This window comes from Labrus mixtus, unplaced genomic scaffold, assembly GCF_963584025.1.
Source record: "Labrus mixtus unplaced genomic scaffold, fLabMix1.1 SCAFFOLD_129, whole genome shotgun sequence".
Lineage (NCBI taxonomy): Eukaryota > Metazoa > Chordata > Actinopteri > Labriformes > Labridae > Labrus > Labrus mixtus.
In genome coordinates, this window is record NW_026870084.1 from 7501 (window position 1) to 33059 (window position 25559).

A 25559-nucleotide genomic window follows, 5' to 3' on the forward strand; every position below is an offset into this window, starting at 1 on the left:
TCAGCTGCAGCACCTTCCAGTCCGCTGCAGCACCTTCCAGTCCGCTGCAGCACCTTCCAGTCCGCTGCAGCAACTTCCAGTCCGCTGCAGCCCCTTCCAGTCAGCTGCAGCACCTTCCAGTCCGCTGCAGCAACTTCCAGTCCGCTGCAGCAACTTCCAGTCCGCTGCAGCCCCTTCCTGTCAGCTGCTCGGTCTTTCAGTTAAAGCACAAATAAAAACGACTTCAGCTCTCAGTCAGGCTGAACGCTGCGTTTAGATGTGGGAAGTTGGGTTAGTGATGAAAAAAAAAATGATGAACAGAAAATGTTTAAAGGAAATGAATAGGCAAAGAATATAATTACGACAGTGATATAATGTGAATAATAATATTGTGTTGTTTCTAAGTTGCAATGGTGAAGTCCTTATGTCAGATTTGGAGTGATTATTGTTTGAGGGATTTAACGAAGTGGGATTTGGGAAATAAAATAAAAGGAACTTAATAAATTTGATGAAAGTTGATTTGAGATTCGGATACCGCAAGCTTTACTCATCACACTCCTCATAATCAGAACGCTTCCTTACTGAGACGTAGTGTTCTACTGAACTCCGCCTAATGGTGCCAAGACTTCCCGTCGAGTTCTTTCAGATCAGGAATGCCGGTGGTCCACGATAACCGCTGTAGCAGGTCTGGTCGGAGTCGATAATGAGATGGGTTGAAGAAAAACACAGCGGTCCAACAGTCGTCCGTGGGTCCTTCTCTCAGCGGCTCAAAGAGTCTTAATTAACGTTCGTCAGGATTGACGCTCGTTGATCCTCATTTGACTTGAATGGTCACTTGTAGTCAAATGTGAGAATAGAGAAAATAATGTTCTGGAAGACAATCATCATTATACCATTCAACATTCAAACACACATTAATATAGTATGAAGAGTATAAAATCATATCTTGAACTACTAAGTTTATAACTCGGACAAAATCACATATTAACGTATCATAATTCCTCCGTCCTGAAACTCAGGTCGGTACAGCACTCTTGCCACTAGGGGGCAGTAGTGTTCCACGTAAGATTCAGGGAGGGTTCATCAGGAAATGTGATTTAATCCTTAAATATCTAAGTTCGTCATAGATGATCGTGGCGGAATCTAACTTGCATGAAAGTGTTAGTCTTGATGTCATGAATACATATATCCAATTCAGGGATTGAACCGAAATTATTTTATATCAGAACTGGATTATGTTGGACAGTTTGTTCAACAGGTCTAAAGCTGGTAGGTCAGTTTGAGATAGAGTCCATGTCACATCAAAGACCTCCCCTGCTGTGTTGATTAACAGTAAATCAAATGAATGGCTTTTGTTATCAGTAAACAGGAAGAGTGGGGTTTTTTTGTGTCCTGTGGGTTTGGGTTCACTTCAGGTCAATACGTTACAGAGCGTATCAAACGAGTCCAAGCTGCGACGGTGAAGTCTCCTCAGAGAGTTCCTGAGGCCTCATGAAGACTACAGGAGGATCAGAACCTCAGGTGAACGAGTGTTTCTTCTTCATGTGTTTCTTTCCAACAGATCCACAGACTACACATGAATCTGATCCGGTCACTTTGAGTCTCTGAAATAAGAAACGTCTCAGACTTTATCCCACAGGGCGCTTCAGACCCGCAGTCCACCAGAACCCATTTAGGGCGCGGCCCCACTGGCGATGTTGTCGTACCATGGTTAAGCACGATTGCCCCCCCTTCCTCCCCATTAGGGGACCGGCGTCCGCACAAATCGGAGAACATGACAGCTACTTCCTGTCTTTACTTTGAGTCGTGTTAGTCAGATACAGACTGAACACTTCATAATGAAGATGTCAGCGTTGTGGACTTTAGGGTTGAAGCATGCTTGATCACGGTACGGATGGCCAGTGTGACCGCACCCTGAAAGGGGAGGAGATTCAAGAGTGAGGACTGGTGGATTGAAGTTTTTGTTTTTGTTTAAAATCTTTAAAGTCAAACCTGTGTTTGTAGTAGATTCTAAATATACATCCTTATTATTATCTACCTTTAGTTATTGTTTTTGTCCAGGGGAGAGAACTCTTGACTTATGGACAGCTGCAGGTTGTGATGACGCCAACAGCCCACCTTTTTGACTGCTTTGATTGAAATGACCCTAACCCTCTTTACATGTCATGATACATATTCAATATTTTAAATAAAAATCTCCACAGTTGACTTATTAATGTCACGTTATCCGACTGTGTGCGGCTGCTACCCAGAAACATGACATCAGATTATCAAATCATTTCCCTGATATGTAAATATTCAAAACATCTTCAGGGGAAAAGATCCCGACGACGTCTCAAACAGAAGACACCAGTCTGAAGATGAACGCTCTTCTTCTGCTCTTCACCGTCGCTGCTTCAGGCAAGTCTTCATTTATGAAGTTAGATTAATAAACACAGTGCATACAGTCAGTCTTTATTTATATTATTAACATGTCTGTTCATCACAGAGCATACAGTCAGTCTTTATTTATATTATTAACATGTCTGTTCATCACAGAGCATACAGTCAGTCTTTATTTATATTATTAACATGTCTGTTCATCACAGAGCATACAGTCAGTCTTTATTTATATTATTAACATGTCTGTTCATCACAGAGCATACAGTCAGTCTTTATTTATATTATTAACATGTCTGTTCATCACAGTGCATACAGTCAGTCTTTATTTATATTATTAACATGTCTGTTCATCACAGAGCATACAGTCAGTCTTTATTTATATTATTAACATGTCTGTTCATCACAGAGCATACAGTCAGTCTTTATTTATATTATTAACATGTCTGTTCATCACAGAGCATACAGTCAGTCTTTATTTACATTATTAACATGTCTGTTCATCACAGTGCATACAGTCAGTCTTTATTTATATTATTAACATGTCTGTTCATCACAGAGCATACAGTCAGTCTTTATTTACATTATTAACATGTCTGTTCATCACAGAGCATACAGTCAGTCTTTATTTACATTATTAACATGTCTGTTCATCACAGTGCATACAGTCAGTCTTTATTTATATTATTAACATGTCTGTTCATCACAGAGCATACAGTCAGTGTCTTTATTTATATTATTAACATGTCTGTTCATCACAGAGCATACAGTCAGTGTCTTTATTTATATTATTAACATGTCTGTTCATCACAGTGCATACAGTCAGTCTTTATTTATATTATTAACATGTCTGTTCATCACAGAGCATACAGTCAGTCTTTATTTATATTATTAACATGTCTGTTCATCACAGTGCATACAGTCAGTCTTTATTTATATTATTAACATGTCTGTTCATCACAGAGCATACAGTCAGTCTTTATTTATATTATTAACATGTCTGTTCATCACAGAGCATACAGTCAGTCTTTATTTATATTATTAACATGTCTGTTCATCACAGTGCATACAGTCAGTCTTTATTTATATTATTAACATGTCTGTTCATCACAGAGCATACAGTCAGTCTTTATTTATATTATTAACATGTCTGTTCATCACAGAGCATACAGTCAGTCTTTATTTATATTATTAACATGTCTGTTCATCACAGAGCATACAGTCAGTCTTTATTTATATTATTAACATGTCTGTTCATCACAGAGCATACAGTCAGTGTCTTTATTTATATTATTAACATGTCTGTTCATCACAGAGCATACAGTCAGTCTTTATTTATATTATTAACATGTCTGTTCATCACAGTGTATACAGTCAGTCTTTATTTATATTATTAACATGTCTGTTCATCACAGTGCATACAGTCAGTGTCTTTATTTACATTATTAACATGTCTGTTCATCACAGAGCATACAGTCAGTCTTTATTTATATTATTAACATGTCTGTTCATCACAGAGCATACAGTCAGTCTTTATTTATATTATTAACATGTCTGTTCATCACAGAGCATACAGTCAGTGTCTTTATTTATATTATTAACATGTCTGTTCATCACAGAGCATACAGTCAGTCTTTATTTATATTATTAACATGTCTGTTCATCACAGAGCATACAGTCAGTCTTTATTTACATTATTAACATGTCTGTTCATCACAGAGCATACAGTCAGTCTTTATTTATATTATTAACATGTCTGTTCATCACAGAGCATACAGTCAGTCTTTATTTATATTATTAACATGTCTGTTCATCACAGTGCATACAGTCAGTCTTTATTTATATTATTAACATGTCTGTTCATCACAGAGCATACAGTCAGTCTTTATTTATATTATTAACATGTCTGTTCATCACAGAGCATACAGTCAGTCTTTATTTATATTATTAACATGTCTGTTCATCACAGAGCATACAGTCAGTCTTTATTTACATTATTAACATGTCTGTTCATCACAGAGCATACAGTCAGTCTTTATTTATATTATTAACATGTCTGTTCATCACAGAGCATACAGTCAGTCTTTATTTACATTATTAACATGTCTGTTCATCACAGAGCATACAGTCAGTCTTTATTTATATTATTAACATGTCTGTTCATCACAGTGCATACAGTCAGTCTTTATTTATATTATTAACATGTCTGTTCATCACAGAGCATACAGTCAGTCTTTATTTATATTATTAACATGTCTGTTCATCACAGAGCATACAGTCAGTCTTTATTTATATTATTAACATGTCTGTTCATAACAGTGCATACAGTCAGTCTTTATTTACATTATTAACATGTCTGTTCATCACAGTGCATACAGTCAGTGTCTTTATTTATATTATTAACATGTCTGTTCATCACAGTGCATACAGTCAGTCTTTATTTATATTATTAACATGTCTGTTCATCACAGTGCATACAGTCAGTGTCTTTATTTATATTATTAACATGTCTGTTCATCACAGAGCATACAGTCAGTCTTTATTTATATTATTAACATGTCTGTTCATCACAGTGCATACAGTCAGTCTTTATTTATATTATTAACATGTCTGTTCATCACAGTGCATACAGTCAGTCTTTATTTATATTATTAACATGTCTGTTCATCACAGAGCATACAGTCAGTCTTTATTTACATTATTAACATGTCTGTTCATCACAGAGCATACAGTCAGTCTTTATTTATATTATTAACATGTCTGTTCATCACAGAGCATACAGTCAGTCTTTATTTATATTATTAACATGTCTGTTCATCACAGAGCATACAGTCAGTCTTTATTTATATTATTAACATGTCTGTTCATCACAGAGCATACAGTCAGTCTTTATTTATATTATTAACATGTCTGTTCATCACAGTGCATACAGTCAGTCTTTATTTATATTATTAACATGTCTGTTCATCACAGAGCATACAGTCAGTCTTTATTTATATTATTAACATGTCTGTTCATCACAGAGCATACAGTCAGTCTTTATTTATATTATTAACATGTCTGTTCATCACAGAGCATACAGTCAGTCTTTATTTATATTATTAACATGTCTGTTCATCACAGTGCATACAGTCAGTCTTTATTTATATTATTAACATGTCTGTCCATCACAGAGCATACAGTCAGTCTTTATTTATATTATTAACATGTCTGTTCATCACAGAGCATACAGTCAGTCTTTATTTATATTATTAACATGTCTGTTCATCACAGAGCATACAGTCAGTCTTTATTTATATTATTAACATGTCTGTTCATCACAGTGCATACAGTCAGTCTTTATTTATATTATTAACATGTCTGTTCATCACAGAGCATACAGTCAGTGTCTTTATTTATATTATTAACATGTCTGTTCATCACAGAGCATACAGTCAGTCTTTATTTACATTATTAACATGTCTGTTCATCACAGTGCATACAGTCAGTCTTTATTTACATTATTAACATGTCTGTTCATCACAGAGCATACAGTCAGTCTTTATTTATATTATTAACATGTCTGTTCATCACAGAGCATACAGTCAGTCTTTATTTATATTATTAACATGTCTGTTCATCACAGAGCATACAGTCAGTCTTTATTTATATTATTAACATGTCTGTTCATCACAGAGCATACAGTCAGTGTCTTTATTTATATTATTAACATGTCTGTTCATCACAGTGCATACAGTCAGTCTTTATTTATATTATTAACATGTCTGTTCATCACAGAGCATACAGTCAGTCTTTATTTACATTATTAACATGTCTGTTCATCACAGAGCATACAGTCAGTCTTTATTTATATTATTAACATGTCTGTTCATCACAGAGCATACAGTCAGTCTTTATTTATATTATTAACATGTCTGTTCATCACAGTGCATACAGTCAGTCTTTATTTACATTATTAACATGTCTGTTCATCACAGAGCATACAGTCAGTCTTTATTTACATTATTAACATGTCTGTTCATCACAGTGCATACAGTCAGTGTCTTTATTTACATTATTAACATGTCTGTTCATCACAGAGCATACAGTCAGTCTTTATTTATATTATTAACATGTCTGTTCATCACAGTGCATACAGTCAGTGTCTTTATTTACATTATTAACATGTCTGTTCATCACAGAGCATACAGTCAGTCTTTATTTATATTATTAACATGTCTGTTCATCACAGAGCATACAGTCAGTCTTTATTTATATTATTAACATGTCTGTTCATCACAGTGCATACAGTCAGTGTCTTTATTTATATTATTAACATGTCTGTTCATCACAGTGCATACAGTCAGTCTTTATTTATATTATTAACATGTCTGTTCATCACAGAGCATACAGTCAGTCTTTATTTATATTATTAACATGTCTGTTCATCACAGAGCATACAGTCAGTCTTTATTTATATTATTAACATGTCTGTTCATCACAGAGCATACAGTCAGTCTTTATTTATATTATTAACATGTCTGTTCATCACAGTGCATACAGTCAGTGTCTTTATTTATATTATTAACATGTCTGTTCATCACAGAGCATACAGTCAGTCTTTATTTATATTATTAACATGTCTGTTCATCACAGAGCATACAGTCAGTCTTTATTTATATTATTAACATGTCTGTTCATCACAGTGCATACAGTCAGTGTCTTTATTTATATTATTAACATGTCTGTTCATCACAGTGCATACAGTCAGTCTTTATTTATATTATTAACATGTCTGTTCATCACAGAGCATACAGTCAGTCTTTATTTATATTATTAACATGTCTGTTCATCACAGAGCATACAGTCAGTCTTTATTTATATTATTAACATGTCTGTTCATCACAGAGCATACAGTCAGTCTTTATTTATATTATTAACATGTCTGTTCATCACAGAGCATACAGTCAGTCTTTATTTATATTATTAACATGTCTGTTCATCACAGAGCATACAGTCAGTCTTTATTTATATTATTAACATGTCTGTTCATCACAGAGCATACAGTCAGTGTCTTTATTTATATTATTAACATGTCTGTTCATCACAGTGCATACAGTCAGTGTCTTTATTTATATTATTAACATGTCTGTTCATCACAGTGCATACAGTCAGTGTCTTTATTTATATTATTAACATGTCTGTTCATCACAGAGCATACAGTCAGTCTTTATTTATATTATTAACATGTCTGTTCATCACAGAGCATACAGTCAGTCTTTATTTATATTATTAACATGTCTGTTCATCACAGTGCATACAGTCAGTGTCTTTATTTATATTATTAACATGTCTGTTCATCACAGAGCATACAGTCAGTCTTTATTTATATTATTAACATGTCTGTTCATCACAGAGCATACAGTCAGTCTTTATTTATATTATTAACATGTCTGTTCATCACAGAGCATACAGTCAGTCTTTATTTATATTATTAACATGTCTGTTCATCACAGAGCATACAGTCAGTCTTTATTTATATTATTAACATGTCTGTTCATCACAGAGCATACAGTCAGTCTTTATTTATATTATTAACATGTCTGTTCATCACAGTGCATACAGTCAGTCTTTATTTATATTATTAACATGTCTGTTCATCACAGAGCATACAGTCAGTGTCTTTATTTATATTATTAACATGTCTGTTCATCACAGAGCATACAGTCAGTCTTTATTTATATTATTAACATGTCTGTTCATCACAGAGCATACAGTCAGTCTTTATTTATATTATTAACATGTCTGTTCATCACAGTGCATACAGTCAGTCTTTATTTATATTATTAACATGTCTGTTCATCACAGAGCATACAGTCAGTCTTTATTTATATTATTAACATGTCTGTTCATCACAGAGCATACAGTCAGTCTTTATTTATATTATTAACATGTCTGTTCATCACAGAGCATACAGTCAGTCTTTATTTATATTATTAACATGTCTGTTCATCACAGAGCATACAGTCAGTGTCTTTATTTATATTATTAACATGTCTGTTCATCACAGAGCATACAGTCAGTCTTTATTTATATTATTAACATGTCTGTTCATCACAGAGCATACAGTCAGTGTCTTTATTTATATTATTAACATGTCTGTTCATCACAGAGCATACAGTCAGTGTCTTTATTTATATTATTAACATGTCTGTTCATCACAGAGCATACAGTCAGTCTTTATTTATATTATTAACATGTCTGTTCATCACAGAGCATACAGTCAGTCTTTATTTATATTATTAACATGTCTGTTCATCACAGTGCATACAGTCAGTCTTTATTTATATTATTAACATGTCTGTTCATCACAGAGCATACAGTCAGTGTCTTTATTTATATTATTAACATGTCTGTTCATCACAGAGCATACAGTCAGTGTCTTTATTTACATTATTAACATGTCTGTTCATCACAGAGCATACAGTCAGTCTTTATTTATATTATTAACATGTCTGTTCATCACAGAGCATACAGTCAGTGTCTTTATTTATATTATTAACATGTCTGTTCATCACAGAGCATACAGTCAGTCTTTATTTACATTATTAACATGTCTGTTCATCACAGAGCATACAGTCAGTGTCTTTATTTATATTATTAACATGTCTGTTCATCACAGAGCATACAGTCAGTCTTTATTTATATTATTAACATGTCTGTTCATCACAGAGCATACAGTCAGTCTTTATTTATATTATTAACATGTCTGTTCATCACAGTGCATACAGTCAGTCTTTATTTATATTATTAACATGTCTGTTCATCACAGAGCATACAGTCAGTCTTTATTTATATTATTAACATGTCTGTTCATCACAGTGCATACAGTCAGTCTTTATTTATATTATTAACATGTCTGTTCATCACAGAGCATACAGTCAGTCTTTATTTACATTATTAACATGTCTGTTCATCACAGTGCATACAGTCAGTCTTTATTTACATTATTAACATGTCTGTTCATCAGAGAGCATACAGTCAGTCTTTATTTATATTATTAACATGTCTGTTCATCACAGAGCATACAGTCAGTCTTTATTTATATTATTAACATGTCTGTTCATCACAGAGCATACAGTCAGTGTCTTTATTTATATTATTAACATGTCTGTTCATCACAGTGCATACAGTCAGTCTTTATTTATATTATTAACATGTCTGTTCATCACAGTGCATACAGTCAGTCTTTATTTATATTATTAACATGTCTGTTCATCACAGAGCATACAGTCAGTCTTTATTTACATTATTAACATGTCTGTTCATCACAGTGCATACAGTCAGTCTTTATTTACATTATTAACATGTCTGTTCATCAGAGAGCATACAGTCAGTCTTTATTTATATTATTAACATGTCTGTTCATCACAGAGCATACAGTCAGTCTTTATTTATATTATTAACATGTCTGTTCATCACAGAGCATACAGTCAGTCTTTATTTATATTATTAACATGTCTGTTCATCACAGAGCATACAGTCAGTGTCTTTATTTATATTATTAACATGTCTGTTCATCACAGTGCATACAGTCAGTCTTTATTTATATTATTAACATGTCTGTTCATCACAGAGCATACAGTCAGTCTTTATTTATATTATTAACATGTCTGTTCATCACAGAGCATACAGTCAGTCTTTATTTATATTATTAACATGTCTGTTCATCACAGAGCATACAGTCAGTGTCTTTATTTATATTATTAACATGTCTGTTCATCACAGAGCATACAGTCAGTGTCTTTATTTATATTATTAACATGTCTGTTCATCACAGTGCATACAGTCAGTCTTTATTTATATTATTAACATGTCTGTTCATCACAGAGCATACAGTCAGTGTCTTTATTTATATTATTAACATGTCTGTTCATCACAGAGCATACAGTCAGTGTCTTTATTTATATTATTAACATGTCTGTTCATCACAGTGCATACAGTCAGTCTTTATTTATATTATTAACATGTCTGTTCATCACAGAGCATACAGTCAGTCTTTATTTATATTATTAACATGTCTGTTCATCACAGAGCATACAGTCAGTCTTTATTTATATTATTAACATGTCTGTTCATCACAGTGCATACAGTCAGTCTTTATTTATATTATTAACATGTCTGTTCATCACAGTGCATACAGTCAGTCTTTATTTATATTATTAACATGTCTGTTCATCACAGTGCATACAGTCAGTGTCTTTATTTATATTATTAACATGTCTGTTCATCACAGAGCATACAGTCAGTCTTTATTTATATTATTAACATGTCTGTTCATCACAGTGCATACAGTCAGTGTCTTTATTTATATTATTAACATGTCTGTTCATCACAGAGCATACAGTCAGTCTTTATTTATATTATTAACATGTCTGTTCATCACAGAGCATACAGTCAGTGTCTTTATTTATATTATTAACATGTCTGTTCATCACAGAGCATACAGTCAGTCTTTATTTATATTATTAACATGTCTGTTCATCACAGAGCATACAGTCAGTCTTTATTTATATTATTTACATGTCTGTTCATCACAGAGCATACAGTCAGTCTTTATTTATATTATTAACATGTCTGTTCATCACAGTGCATACAGTCAGTGTCTTTATTTATATTATTAACATGTCTGTTCATCACAGTGCATACAGTCAGTCTTTATTCATATTATTAACATGTCTGTTCATCACAGAGCATACAGTCAGTCTTTATTTATATTATTAACATGTCTGTTCATCACAGAGCATACAGTCAGTGTCTTTATTTATATTATTAACATGTCTGTTCATCACAGAGCATACAGTCAGTCTTTATTTACATTATTAACATGTCTGTTCATCACAGAGCATACAGTCAGTCTTTATTTATATTATTAACATGTCTGTTCATCACAGAGCATACAGTCAGTCTTTATTTATATTATTAACATGTCTGTTCATCACAGTGCATACAGTCAGTCTTTATTTATATTATTAACATGTCTGTTCATCACAGTGCATACAGTCAGTCTTTATTTATATTATTAACATGTCTGTTCATCACAGTGCATACAGTCAGTCTTTATTTATATTATTAACATGTCTGTTCATCACAGAGCATACAGTCAGTCTTTATTTATATTATTAACATGTCTGTTCATCACAGTGCATACAGTCAGTGTCTTTATTTATATTATTAACATGTCTGTTCATCACAGTGCATACAGTCAGTCTTTATTTATATTATTAACATGTCTGTTCATCACAGTGCATACAGTCAGTGTCTTTATTTATATTATTAACATGTCTGTTCATCACAGTGCATACAGTCAGTCTTTATTTATATTATTAACATGTCTGTTCATCACAGTGCATACAGTCAGTGTCTTTATTTATATTATTAACATGTCTGTTCATCACAGAGCATACAGTCAGTCTTTATTTATATTATTAACATGTCTGTTCATCACAGAGCATACAGTCAGTCTTTATTTATATTATTAACATGTCTGTTCATCACAGTGCATACAGTCAGTCTTTATTTATATTATTAACATGTCTGTTCATCACAGAGCATACAGTCAGTCTTTATTTATATTATTAACATGTCTGTTCATCACAGAGCATACAGTCAGTCTTTATTTATATTATTAACATGTCTGTTCATCAGAGAGCATACAGTCAGTCTTTATTTATATTATTAACATGTCTGTTCATCACAGAGCATACAGTCAGTCTTTATTTATATTATTAACATGTCTGTTCATCAGAGAGCATACAGTCAGTGTCTTTATTTATATTATTAACATGTCTGTTCATCACAGAGCATACAGTCAGTGTCTTTATTTATATTATTAACATGTCTGTTCATCACAGAGCATACAGTCAGTGTCTTTATTTATATTATTAACATGTCTGTTCATCACAGAGCATACAGTCAGTGTCTTTATTTATATTATTAACATGTCTGTTCATCACAGTGCATACAGTCAGTGTCTTTATTTATATTATTAACATGTCTGTTCATCACAGAGCATACAGTCAGTCTTTATTTATATTATTAACATGTCTGTTCATCACAGAGCATACAGTCAGTCTTTATTTACATTATTAACATGTCTGTTCATCACAGTGCATACAGTCAGTCTTTATTTATATTATTAACATGTCTGTTCATCACAGAGCATACAGTCAGTCTTTATTTATATTATTAACATGTCTGTTCATCACAGTGCATACAGTCAGTCTTTATTTATATTATTAACATGTCTGTTCATCACAGTGCATACAGTCAGTCTTTATTTATATTATTAACATGTCTGTTCATCACAGAGCATACAGTCAGTCTTTATTTATATTATTAACATGTCTGTTCATCACAGAGCATACAGTCAGTCTTTATTTATATTATTAACATGTCTGTTCATCACAGAGCATACAGTCAGTCTTTATTTATATTATTAACATGTCTGTTCATCACAGAGCATACAGTCAGTCTTTATTTATATTATTAACATGTCTGTTCATCACAGAGCATACAGTCAGTCTTTATTTACATTATTAACATGTCTGTTCATCACAGAGCATACAGTCAGTCTTTATTTACATTATTAACATGTCTGTTCATCACAGTGCATACAGTCAGTCTTTATTTATATTATTAACATGTCTGTTCATCACAGTGCATACAGTCAGTGTCTTTATTTATATTATTAACATGTCTGTTCATCACAGTGCATACAGTCAGTCTTTATTTATATTATTAACATGTCTGTTCATCACAGAGCATACAGTCAGTCTTTATTTATATTATTAACATGTCTGTTCATCACAGAGCATACAGTCAGTCTTTATTTATATTATTAACATGTCTGTTCATCACAGAGCATACAGTCAGTGTCTTTATTTATATTATTAACATGTCTGTTCATCACAGAGCATACAGTCAGTCTTTATTTATATTATTAACATGTCTGTTCATCACAGAGCATACAGTCAGTCTTTATTTATATTATTAACATGTCTGTTCATCACAGAGCATACAGTCAGTCTTTATTTATATTATTAACATGTCTGTTCATCACAGAGCATACAGTCAGTCTTTATTTATATTATTAACATGTCTGTTCATCACAGAGCATACAGTCAGTCTTTATTTATATTATTAACATGTCTGTTCATCACAGAGCATACAGTCAGTCTTTATTTATATTATTAACATGTCTGTTCATCACAGAGCATACAGTCAGTCTTTATTTATATTATTAACATGTCTGTTCATCACAGAGCATACAGTCAGTGTCTTTATTTATATTATTAACATGTCTGTTCATCACAGAGCATACAGTCAGTCTTTATTTATATTATTAACATGTCTGTTCATCACAGAGCATACAGTCAGTGTCTTTATTTATATTATTAACATGTCTGTTCATCACAGTGCATACAGTCAGTGTCTTTATTTATATTATTAACATGTCTGTTCATCACAGAGCATACAGTCAGTCTTTATTTATATTATTAACATGTCTGTTCATCACAGTGCATACAGTCAGTCTTTATTTATATTATTAACATGTCTGTTCATCACAGAGCATACAGTCAGTCTTTATTTATATTATTAACATGTCTGTTCATCACAGAGCATACAGTCAGTCTTTATTTATATTATTAACATGTCTGTTCATCACAGAGCATACAGTCAGTCTTTATTTATATTATTAACATGTCTGTTCATCACAGTGCATACAGTCAGTGTCTTTATTTATATTATTAACATGTCTGTTCATCACAGTGCATACAGTCAGTGTCTTTATTTATATTATTAACATGTCTGTTCATCACAGTGCATACAGTCAGTGTCTTTATTTATATTATTAACATGTCTGTTCATCACAGTGCATACAGTCAGTCTTTATTTATATTATTAACATGTCTGTTCATCACAGAGCATACAGTCAGTCTTTATTTATATTATTAACATGTCTGTTCATCACAGAGCATACAGTCAGTCTTTATTTATATTATTAACATGTCTGTTCATCACAGAGCATACAGTCAGTCTTTATTTATATTATTAACATGTCTGTTCATCACAGAGCATACAGTCAGTCTTTATTTATATTATTAACATGTCTGTTCATCACAGTGCATACAGTCAGTCTTTATTTATATTATTAACATGTCTGTTCATCACAGAGCATACAGTCAGTGTCTTTATTTATATTATTAACATGTCTGTTCATCACAGAGCATACAGTCTCAGTGTCTTTATTTATATTATTAACATGTCTGTTCATCACAGAGCATACAGTCAGTCTTTATTTATATTATTAACATGTCTGTTCATCACAGAGCATACAGTCAGTCTTTATTTATATTATTAACATGTCTGTTCATCACAGTGCATACAGTCAGTGTCTTTATTTATATTATTAACATGTCTGTTCATCACAGTGCATACAGTCAGTCTTTATTTATATTATTAACATGTCTGTTCATCACAGTGCATACAGTCAGTGTCTTTATTTATATTATTAACATGTCTGTTCATCACAGAGCATACAGTCAGTCTTTATTTATATTATTAACATGTCTGTTCATCACAGAGCATACAGTCAGTCTTTATTTATATTATTAACATGTCTGTTCATCACAGAGCATACAGTCAGTCTTTATTTATATTATTAACATGTCTGTTCATCACAGTGCATACAGTCAGTCTTTATTTATATTATTAACATGTCTGTTCATCACAGAGCATACAGTCAGTCTTTATTTATATTATTAACATGTCTGTTCATCACAGAGCATACAGTCAGTGTCTTTATTTATATTATTAACATGTCTGTTCATCACAGAGCATACAGTCAGTCTTTATTTATATTATTAACATGTCTGTTCATCACAGAGCATACAGTCAGTCTTTATTTATATTATTAACATGTCTGTTCATCACAGAGCATACAGTCAGTCTTTATTTATATTATTAACATGTCTGTTCATCACAGAGCATACAGTCAGTCTTTATTTATATTATTAACATGTCTGTTCATCACAGAGCATACAGTCAGTCTTTATTTATATTATTAACATGTCTGTTCATCACAGAGCATACAGTCAGTCTTTATTTATATTATTAACATGTTAAACATGTTGACGTCCGGTCTTCAGTGTTCGTGTGGATCTCTTCTCGCGCTTTATGAACCTCAGGTGAACGATCGCTGCTGTGCAGACTGATGAAGGCGTCATGTTCGAGGTTAAAAAGCCAGATGAAGACGTTCAGTGAAGATTTCAAAGATTTACAGACAGAGAACCTTCATGGATGTTTGTCTTAAACTTTTAAGTTGGCCACAAACTACCGGTGCGAAAACCCCAGGAAACATTATTTGATCGTATTTGACCAAGCGGCTCACATGTTAACATAAATGAAGAAAACATGGAAGAGCAAAAAGCTGCAGTTCCATGAGTGTCCACTAGGACTGGCTGCAGAAGCAGAGGACTCACCATTAGGACCCACAGTTATCGATCATTCCTGGAGGATATCGTTATTTTTCTTGACAATCCTACATTTTAAAAAGTATTTAAAAAAGGAAATGTTTGAAGTGAGTCAATTTAGAAAAAGTTAGAAAATGAAAAAAACTGAAAATGTTGAGACAGAGATACAGCTGACCCACAGTGAGAGAAAGAGGACGATATGATAATAACTAGAGTTTAACACTCAGACGCCTCTAACTCAATAAAACTATTAAGAAACATGAGACCATCTCGTCCTTTAACCTTTAACTGATCCATGTGTACGTCTTTACAGGACTGTGTGCCGAGTCACCACAAGTGAAACGACGGTACTTTTTTTATTATGACCACAAGACCCGAGATGAAGCCCGGGCCTTCTGCAGAGACAAACACACAGACCTGGCCACCATAACCAGCATGGAGGACGTGGACACTCTGACGAGCAAGGCCGATCTAAGCCAAATGTGGCAGATTGACGACGGCAATGTAAGGTCACTATAGGTCACCAAACCTTTGTGTCACATTTTGACTTTTAGTGGTGCAGAGTGAGCAGATAATGTTTCCAACCTAACCCAGAACTTATACTTTATGTGAGTGTTTCCATTTAAGGGCCTGAGTACACTTAAGCAGAACCAATGAGAGCAGCTCTGTGACCCCGTGGTTCTCAACTGACACTGTGACACTCCCACAGCTAGCTGTTTGTTCTGCCCTCTGAGTCTGCCTTCATGACATCACAAAGGGCAGTAGCCCCTCCCCCAGGTGGGTGACACTCCCACAGCTAGCTGTTTGTTCTGCCCTCTGAGTCTGCCTTCTCACCGTAAACAATAGGACATGGAGCGAGAAAGAACGAGTACACCCAAGTCCTTCCAGAGATGGGGCGTGGTCAGACACAGCTCATTTACATACTTAAAGGTACAGACACAGAAACAGCCTGTTCTGAGCAGGGCTGAAATAGAGGGGTTTATAGACATGATCAAATACAGGATCAGAGTGGATTTAGAACAAGAAACTTCACACACATGTTGAAGAGGAGCTCTGACACCTATTTACACTGAAGAAGAAGAGAAGGAGATGAGACATTTAAGGTGTTGGGAGTGGGTCCTGAGGAGAGACCAGTTGAGAACCACAGGTCTCTGAGACTTGAACATACTGTATATATGTCACAAAATGATGCTGCAAACAAAGTCAGATGAATCTCATGTTGCTTTCAGCGAGCCTGGATTGGTCTGTACGACGACGTGGACAGCTGGAGCTGGTCACTGTCAGACCCGAGTTTCTACGATGATGGAGAGGCCGAGTTCAGACAGTGGTTAGGAGGAATACCTAACAACGTAGGAAGTAGAGAACATTGCACAACCATGCATTCTGACGGATTATGGAACGATTTGCAATGCACGGATAACCTTAAGTCAGTCTGCTGCGACGCCACAGGTGAGACATTTATAAATGATAAATAAGCTTAGAAACATATCGGCTTTATTTATTTTCAACTTCTTAAAGGTAACCATTAAAATCAGATGGAAGTTACTTGCAAGCAACTGCAGAGCACATTTAAAGTGTCCGTTTAAATACATGTGGTTAACTACATTAACCACCAGCTCAGGTTTATCCCACAGAACCCTTTCAGTCTGAAGAGAGGGCAAAGAAGGTCATAGAGCTCGGCTTCACACTCCGAGTGGGGGGGTCCGGCTTCACACTCCGAGTGGGGGAGTCCGGCTTCACATTCCGAGTGGGGGGGTCCGGCTTCACACTCCGAGTGGGGGGGTCCGGCTTTGACGCTTACATTCTTGACCTTACACACTGACCTTATGACATCACTCATTGACCTTATGACATCACACATTGACCTTATGACATCACACACCTTATGACATCACTCATTGACCTTTGTTACCGTTCCTGAGCTATTGGACCTCACTTTGAGGCTCTATGAGGACTGACTCACTGCAGGAGACAGACTCTAGTGGACACTTGAGGAACTGCAGCTGTAAAGTTAGACATTTTAACATAGAGCTCTATGAGGACTGACTCACTGCAGGAGACAGACTCTAGTGGACACTTGAGGAACTGCAGCTGTAAAGTTAGACATTTTAACATAGAGCTCTATGAGGACTGACTCACTGCAGGAGACAGATTCTAGTGGACACTGGAGGAACTGCAGCTGTAAAGTTAGACATTTTAACATAGAGCTCTATGAGAACTGACTCACTGCAGGAGACAGACTCTAGTGGACACTGGAGGAACTGCAGCTGTAAAGTTAGACATTTTAACATGGAGCTCTATGAGGACTGACTCACTGCAGGAGACAGACTCTAGTGGACACTGGAGGAACTGCAGCTGTAAAGTTGGACATTTTAACATGGAGCTCTATGAGGACTGACTCACTGCAGGAGACAGACTCAAGTGGACACTGGAGGAACTGCAGCTGTAAAGTTAGACATTTTAACATGGAGCTCTATGAGGACTGACTCACTGCAGGAGACAGACTCTAGTGGACACTGGAGGAACTGCAGCTGTAAAGTTAGACATTTTAACATGGAGCTCTATGAGGACTGACTCACTGCAGGAGACAGACTCTAGTGGACACTGGAGGAACTGCAGCTGTAAAGTTAGACATTTTAACGTAGCGATGTTTGATTATGAGCTGTGGTCTCTCTTCAGGGTCGAATGTGACCTTTGTCCTCATCTCCACCGACATGTCATGGACTGAGGCCCAGAGCTACTGCAGAGAACACCACACAGACCTGGCCAGTGTGAGAAACCTGGCAGAGAACCAGAAGATAAAGGAGCTGAAGTGGTTGGATGGCAGTAACTCCTCGTTTAGGTACTGGAACCTGGGCTTCTCAGAGCCTAATAACCTCTTTTCAAAGGAGGCTTGTGTATCCGCAGACTTTGGCAACTTTGGGAAATGGGAGGACTGGCCCTGTGGCTATAAGAGATCATACATCTGCTACACTGCAGGTGGGTTGAATCAATCTGATTATTCAGATGTTTGTGTTTTAAGCGATGGATTTAAGACATAATTGACCACAAGTTGTACCTGAGCAGAGCAGCGAGCAGCACCTGAGCAGAGCAGCGAGCAGCACCTGAGCAGAGCAGTGTACTACGGTGAGCATATTGCATAATTTCTTGTTCTGTTCTCCTCTGCACTGTGTTACTGTGTACCTACTCTTAGCTTAGCTTAGCAGTTAGCTTTACAATGGCTTATTTTTCTGTCTCTCCCTCTCCTGATCTCTCCTGCTCTACGTGTCAGATGTTAAGTTATTCCTCGTCCTCCTTTAGTGATAATGATACTTGTAAGAAATGTAGTTTATTTTTAGCTTTGGAGGCGAGGGTGTCTGAGTTAGAGAGACGGCTCCGCACCATTGAGTCAGAGTCATCGTATGCAGCAGTAGTTAGCCAGCCACCTGTAGCCGGTGCGGGCCGACATAGCTTGGCTTCCCCCCCGGTAACTCCCGAGCAGCCGGGAGGCAGTGGCTGGGTTACTGTCCGAGGGAAGCATAGTCGAAAATCGAAGCACACGGTTCCCCACCAACCACTTCACGTTTCAAACAAATTTTCCGCACTCAGCGACACACCCGCTGAGAATAAAACTCTGATTATTGGAGACTCCATAGTCCGAAACGTGAAGCTAGCGAAGTCAGCGGGCATAGTTAGGTGTATACCCGGGGCCAGAGCGGGCGACATCGCATCTCATTTAAAGTTGCTGACAAAGACTAAAGGTAGATTTGATACAATCGTAATTCATGTCGGCACAAATGACTCCCGACTACGCCAGTCTGAAGTCACTAAGGTTAATGTGGAGTCGGTGTGTACTAAGACGATGTCGGACTCCGTAGTGTTCTCTGGACCCCTCCCAAATCAGACCAGTGATGACATGTATAGCCGCATGTCATCACTCAACCGCTGGCTGTCGAGGTGGTGTCCAGCACATGATGTGGGCTTCATAGATAACTGGCAGTCTTTTTGGGGAAAACCTGGTCTGCTAGCTAGAGACGGCATCCATCCCACTTTGGACGGTGCAGCTCTATTATCTAGAAACATAGCAGAGGTTATTAGTCCAAAACCCTGACAACAACACAGAGTTCAGACCAGGAGGCAGAGCTGCAGTCTTACACTTAGATCTGTCTCCCAGTCACTATAGCTGTAATACTGAATCTAACTGTAGTTATACTATAGGTACTGTGTCTGTCCCCCGGTCCAGACCCGTTTTTATAAGTCATCCAAACGGCGTGAATCGTCAGAATCTGATTAGAATCAAAACTACGAATACGATTTTGCTACAAGATCGGAGGATTCACTGCGGACTTTTGAACATTAGGTCCTTAGCATCCAAGTCTCTTTTAGTGAATGATCTGATATCAGATCAGCATATTGATTTACTTTTTTTTGACTGAAACCTGGCTGTGTCGAGATGAATATGTTAGTTTGAATGAATCCACTCCTCCCAGTCATTTTAATACTCATATACCTCGAGACACCGGACGAGGTGGTGGAGTAGCAGCTATTTTTAATTCTGGTCTTTTAGTTAACCCTCGACCAAAGCTGAATTTTTCTTCTTTTGAAAGCCTTGTTCTTAGTCTTCCACATCCAGTCTCAAGAACCTTTCAGCCAGTTCTAGTTGTTGTAGTTTACCGTCCTCCTGGCCCATATTCTGAGTTTTTATCTGAGTTTGCAGAATTTTTATCAGATTTAGTCCTTAGCAGTGATAGAATAATTGTTGTAGGTGACTTCAATATCCATGTGGATGTTGATAATGATAGCCTGAGCACAGCTTTCATGTCACTATTAGACTCTATTGGTTTCACCCAGGGTGTAAACGAACCTACTCATCGTTTTAACCACACCCTGGATCTTGTTTTAGCTTATGGAATTGAAATCCAAAACCTTACAGTTTTCCTAGAAAATCCTCTGCTATCAGACCATTTTTTTTATTACATTTGATTTTGTCCTACTAGAATTACCTCTGCCTGGAAGAGGTGTGCTTTCTAGAAGTTTGTCGGATAGTGCTGTAGCTAGATTTAAGGAAGCTATTTCAGCTGCTTTTGATTCAGTACCGTGTTTCAACCCAGTTGGAAACTCTTACGATAGCTTTAGTCCCTCTCAGCTAGATCAGTTTGTTGATAGTGCAGTGGATTCGCTGAGAGTTACTCTGGATTCGATTGCTCCCCTGAAACAGAAGGTTGTCAAGCGGCGGAGAGTGGCTCCATGGTTCAACTCAGAAACCCGTACTCTGAAACAATCATCACGGAATTTTGAAAGAATATGGCGCTCGACCAAAACGGTAGAATCTCGTTTATTCTGGCAGGATAGTCATAGAAGATATATGAAGGCTCTACGTCACGCCCGAGCTGCCTACTACTCCTCTCTAATCGAGGAAAACAAAGGCAATCCTAGATACCTTTTCAGCACTGTAGCCAGGCTGACAGAGAGTCATGGCTCCATTGAGCCTTGTATTCCTCTAGCCCTCAGCAGTAATGATTTCCTTAGCTTTTTCAACAACAAAGTTCTAGACATCAGAGACAAAATTGGTAACCTCCTGCCCTTACCTGGTGCAGATACGTCTGATACGGCAGAGACAGTTCCAGGACCAGATATTAGTCTCGACTGTTTTTCTCCAATCGACCTTTCAGAGCTATATTCCATTATTTCTGCATCGAAACCGTCAACCTGTATTTTGGACCCAATCCCAACCAAGCTGTTTAAGGAAGTCTTTCCCTTAGTTAGCAACTCCATATTAGATATGATCAATATGTCTTTACTGGCAGGCTATGTACCACAGTCATTTAAAGTAGCGGTAACCTAACCTCTACTCAAAAAGCCTACTCTAGATTCAGGAACTCTAGCTAACTATAGGCCTATATCCAACCTTCCTTTTATCTCGAAGATCCTGGAGATGGTGGTAGCTAATCAGCTGTGTGACTTTCTCCATGACAACAGTTCATTTGAGGAGTTTCAGTCAGGATTTAGAGTCCACCATAGCACTGAGACTGCACTAGTTAGAGTTACAAACGATCTACTTCTAGCTTCAGACAGGGGACTTCTGTCTGTGCTCGTCTTGTTAGATCTTAGTGCTGCTTTTGACACCATTGACCATCAGATCCTATTATACAGACTGGAACATTTACTTGGAATTACAGGGACTGCTTTAAGTTGGTTTGAATCCTACTTATCAGACCGATCTCAGTTTGTACATGTTAATGATGAGTCCTCTATGCACACTAAAGTTTGCCATGGAGTCCCACAAGGTTCAGTGCTTGGACCAATTCTTTTTACATTATATATGCTTCCTCTGGGAAATATTATGAGGAAACACTCCATACAGTTTCATTGTTATGCAGATGATACTCAGCTTTATGTATCAATGAAGCTCGATGGCACCAGTCAGTTATGTCAGCTAGAAACGTGCCTTAAGGACGTTAGGACCTGGATGACCAGAAATGTTTTGCTACTTAACTCAGACAAGACTGAAGTTATTGTGCTAGGCCCTAAGAACCTGAGAGAGACTTTTTCTAGTGATGTGACTGTCCTTAATGACATCAGCCTGGCATCTAGCACCACTGTTAGGAATCTAGGAGTTCTTTTTGATCAAGATATGTCTTTTAGCTCTCACATCAGTCAAGTTTCAAGAACAGCTTATTTTCACCTTCGTAATATATCTAAGATCAGGAATATCCTGTCGCAAAATGATGCAGAAAAACTAGTTCATGCATTTGTTACCTCCAGACTGGATTATTGTAACTCTCTTTTGTCAGGGTGCTCTGGCAAATCTCTAAATACTCTTCAACTGGTCCAGAATGCTGCAGCTCGTGTACTGACCAGAACCAAGAAATGGGACCACATCACTCCTGTCCTGGCTTCTCTGCACTGGCTCCCTATACAGTCTAGAATAGAATTCAAGATCCTTCTTCTCACCTACAAAGCTCTAAATGGCCAGGCACCATCTTATCTTAAGGAGCTACTAGTGCCGTACTGTCCCTCGAGAGCGTTGCGGTCCCGGAGTGCAGGCCTGCTGGTGGTACCTACAGTCTCCAAGTGTACTATGGGGGGTAAAGCCTTCAGTTATCGGGCTCCTCTCCTCTGGAACCGCCTTCCAGCCGGGGTCCGGGAGGCAGACACAGTCTGTATTTTTAAGATTAGACTTAAAACTTTCCTTTTTGATAAATCTTATAGTTAGGGCTGGTGCTGGTATAGACCAGCTCTTAGTTATGCTGCTATAGGCTTAGACTACCGGGGGAACTGGCACCCTGAGCTCTTCTCTCTCTCTCTCTCTCTCTCTCTCTCTCTGTGCATATACAGTACGTCATATTACTGCATGTATCTATCTGTAAATCTCAGTCACTAACCACCTACTTTCCTGGGAGCTCTTGAGCTCTCCTAGGCTCCTCAAGATCGTCGGTTGACAGCTTGCCAGAACATGACCCGGGGATCCGGCCGAAGATTTCTGCCTTTTAATAAGAAAGTTTTTTCTTACCACTGTAACTTTTGCTGCTTTGCTAAAGTGCTCATGATGGATAGGCCGGATCTTTGTAACATAGCAATGAGTAAGGTCTTTTACCTGCTTTGTAACATAACAATGAGTAAGGTATTTTACCTGCTTCTTGTAAAGTGTCTTGAGATAACACTTGTTATGAGTTGACGCTATACAAATAAAAGTTGATTGATTGATTGATTGAAGTTGTGGACTCAGTGCTCAGAGGATGTTACTTTTGAAGGAAACCCAAACTGATGTGAACACATGTTTCTGTCTTCCTCTCAGGGATCACTCAACAGGTGATCAGAGTGAGTGTGCAGAAGAAGAAGAACCCCTCTGTGGATCTGAACCACTCTGCTGTGATGGAACACATCCTGCAGCAGGTGAATCATGTTTGATCTTTTTATGATTTCATGCAGAAATAACCAAATGACTCTTAGAAGAAAATTTAAATGAGACAACACAAGGCTTCAGTGATCCCTGAAAGATATATTCAAATGACAGCAGCACAGGAAGTCATGTTAAGACACAGGAAACAGATTCAGAGCCATTTGAAATCATGGAGACAGAAAACAATGACTCAATAAACTCTGATACTTTTATTCTGATGGTTTGTCCTCCTCCAACAGTTTTCAGGGTTGAATTTCACATGGTTTGAGGAAGTATGGGTTTGAGGTCTTAATAGGGATTTTGTATTCATTCTAATAGTTGTACATACTTCCTGTTTCTCTCCAAAGCTGGTGTTCTCAGCGGTGTTGAGGGAATGTGTAGATACTCAACTCCACACGAGAAAGACTCAGGAGAGTCAGAGGGAGGAAGTAGTTTCTATCTGACTTAACAACACACGTGTGACACAGTGAATGTACCAGAATGTAACGTCTCAGATAATGGAGACAGTCGGCCAAACAATCCAGACATGAAGGAGACACAAAGTGACCTTGGTTGTCATAGAAACGGCTGACCCTATCAGAGCAGGGAGTGAGCTACATGTCCAAACCTCTACAGAGAGAAAATCCATCTCAAGCAGAAAGTCATGTTCCACCAAATGCAACAGAAAGATGTTAAAAGAAGATCTCTTGGTTGAACTGTTCACTAATGAGAAAAACAATTAAAGGGATACTTCAGCCATTAGCATGAATCTTTGTATCATTAGAAACCTGGTAGTGTTTCTGAATGGTCGTGCATCCCGCCCTCATTTTCCCCTGAGATGTGAAATCTTTGTATTTCTGAGTCTGTAAAGGAGCTTCCAGTGACGCAGAAATCGTCATTTTGCGTCCTCTTGCAGTTAGCGGGGTGAAACTACAACGCTAGTTCCTCATATTTTCAACCACTGAAGCTACAGACCAATCACAGATCAGTGAGTGACTCATGCCGCCATATTGCTTGGTAGCTATGCTAACAGGCTCTTTGGAGAAAGCTGATGATGTTTTAACTTCAAACTGAGATGGGTGAAGGTTGTTTTTGAAGGTCTTGTGCTCGAATCGGTTCTTTGTGGTTATCACAACGAGCCGTTATACAGCAGCGAGGTGGCGGCGGCGTGCTGACAGGCGGGTGTTATGCATCAGCTGCAGCAGAGGCAGATTCATATTTTAACAGCTGAAGGATCCCTTTAAGATGTTTGGGGGCGTCTCCAGAGAAGAAGAACAGACGTATGATGGAGAATATTTTGATTTGTGTTTGTCAGCTCCGACAGAAGCTGAGGGAGGAGGGGCTGCATGAAAACATCCGACTGAGCTGGAGGACGCAGCCGGGTGGAAACGTCTTCCAGAAGGAGGAGAGCGAGGAGAAGAAGGAAACGCCCGAATGTTGAAAAGACTTTGTTTGTTTTCCTCTTTTTGTGAAGTGAGATAGAGCATTGATAAGATCCAGCTGTTTGTTGATTATTTAGTCCTTTTAACCATTTTCAATATAAACATCTGTTTCTGTATTTATTTAAAGCTTTGATTTGTCATAGACTGAGCTGCAATAAACTTACTTTCAGTCGGTCAAGGGAAGTGCAGCAGACATTTTTCACTTTATAGTTACAACATGTTTAAAGCTCCATCTCATCCTCATGTTGACCTTTGACCTCATGTTGACCTTTGACCTCATGTTCACCTCTCATATCATCAGTGTGTGAAACCTTTAGAGCAGCTTTAAATGATCTGATTGATCCGATACTGGCCTCAGTTAAAACCCTAATTTCAGCTGCTGTC

General features: G+C 36.9%; 2 protein-coding genes across 2 annotated transcripts in view; both read left to right on the forward strand.

Moving 5' to 3' along the window:
- Positions 1-204, forward strand: part of LOC132960305 (uncharacterized) — a 2059-nt gene extending 1855 nt beyond the window's left edge. The window contains exon 2 of the mRNA XM_061033186.1: positions 1-204. This exon is cut by the window's left edge and continues 1360 nt beyond it. Coding sequence (XP_060889169.1) covers positions 1-204 — 204 coding nt within the window.
- A 1677-nt stretch (positions 205-1881) lies between these two features.
- On the forward strand, positions 1882-25354 carry LOC132960306 (macrophage mannose receptor 1-like). Its single transcript, XM_061033187.1, has 6 exons — positions 1882-2379; positions 16186-16376; positions 17102-17321; positions 18552-18851; positions 23650-23747; positions 25049-25354. Exons 1-6 carry the CDS (start codon positions 2340-2342, stop codon positions 25172-25174), a joined length of 975 nt encoding a protein of 324 aa, XP_060889170.1. The 5' UTR covers positions 1882-2339; the 3' UTR covers positions 25175-25354.
- The last annotated feature ends 205 nt before the right edge of the window (positions 25355-25559 follow it).

Excerpts from the sequence above, each read along its gene's own strand:
- LOC132960306 (XM_061033187.1), top strand. The coding sequence starts at position 2,340 with ATGAACGCTCTTCTTCTGCTCTTCACCGTCGCTGCTTCAG. Across the intron at positions 2,380-16,185 it reads CTTCACCGTCGCTGCTTCAG|GACTGTGTGCCGAGTCACCA; the intron begins GCAAGTCTTCAT and ends ACGTCTTTACAG. Across the intron at positions 16,377-17,101 it reads GGCAGATTGACGACGGCAAT|CGAGCCTGGATTGGTCTGTA; the intron begins GTAAGGTCACTA and ends TGTTGCTTTCAG.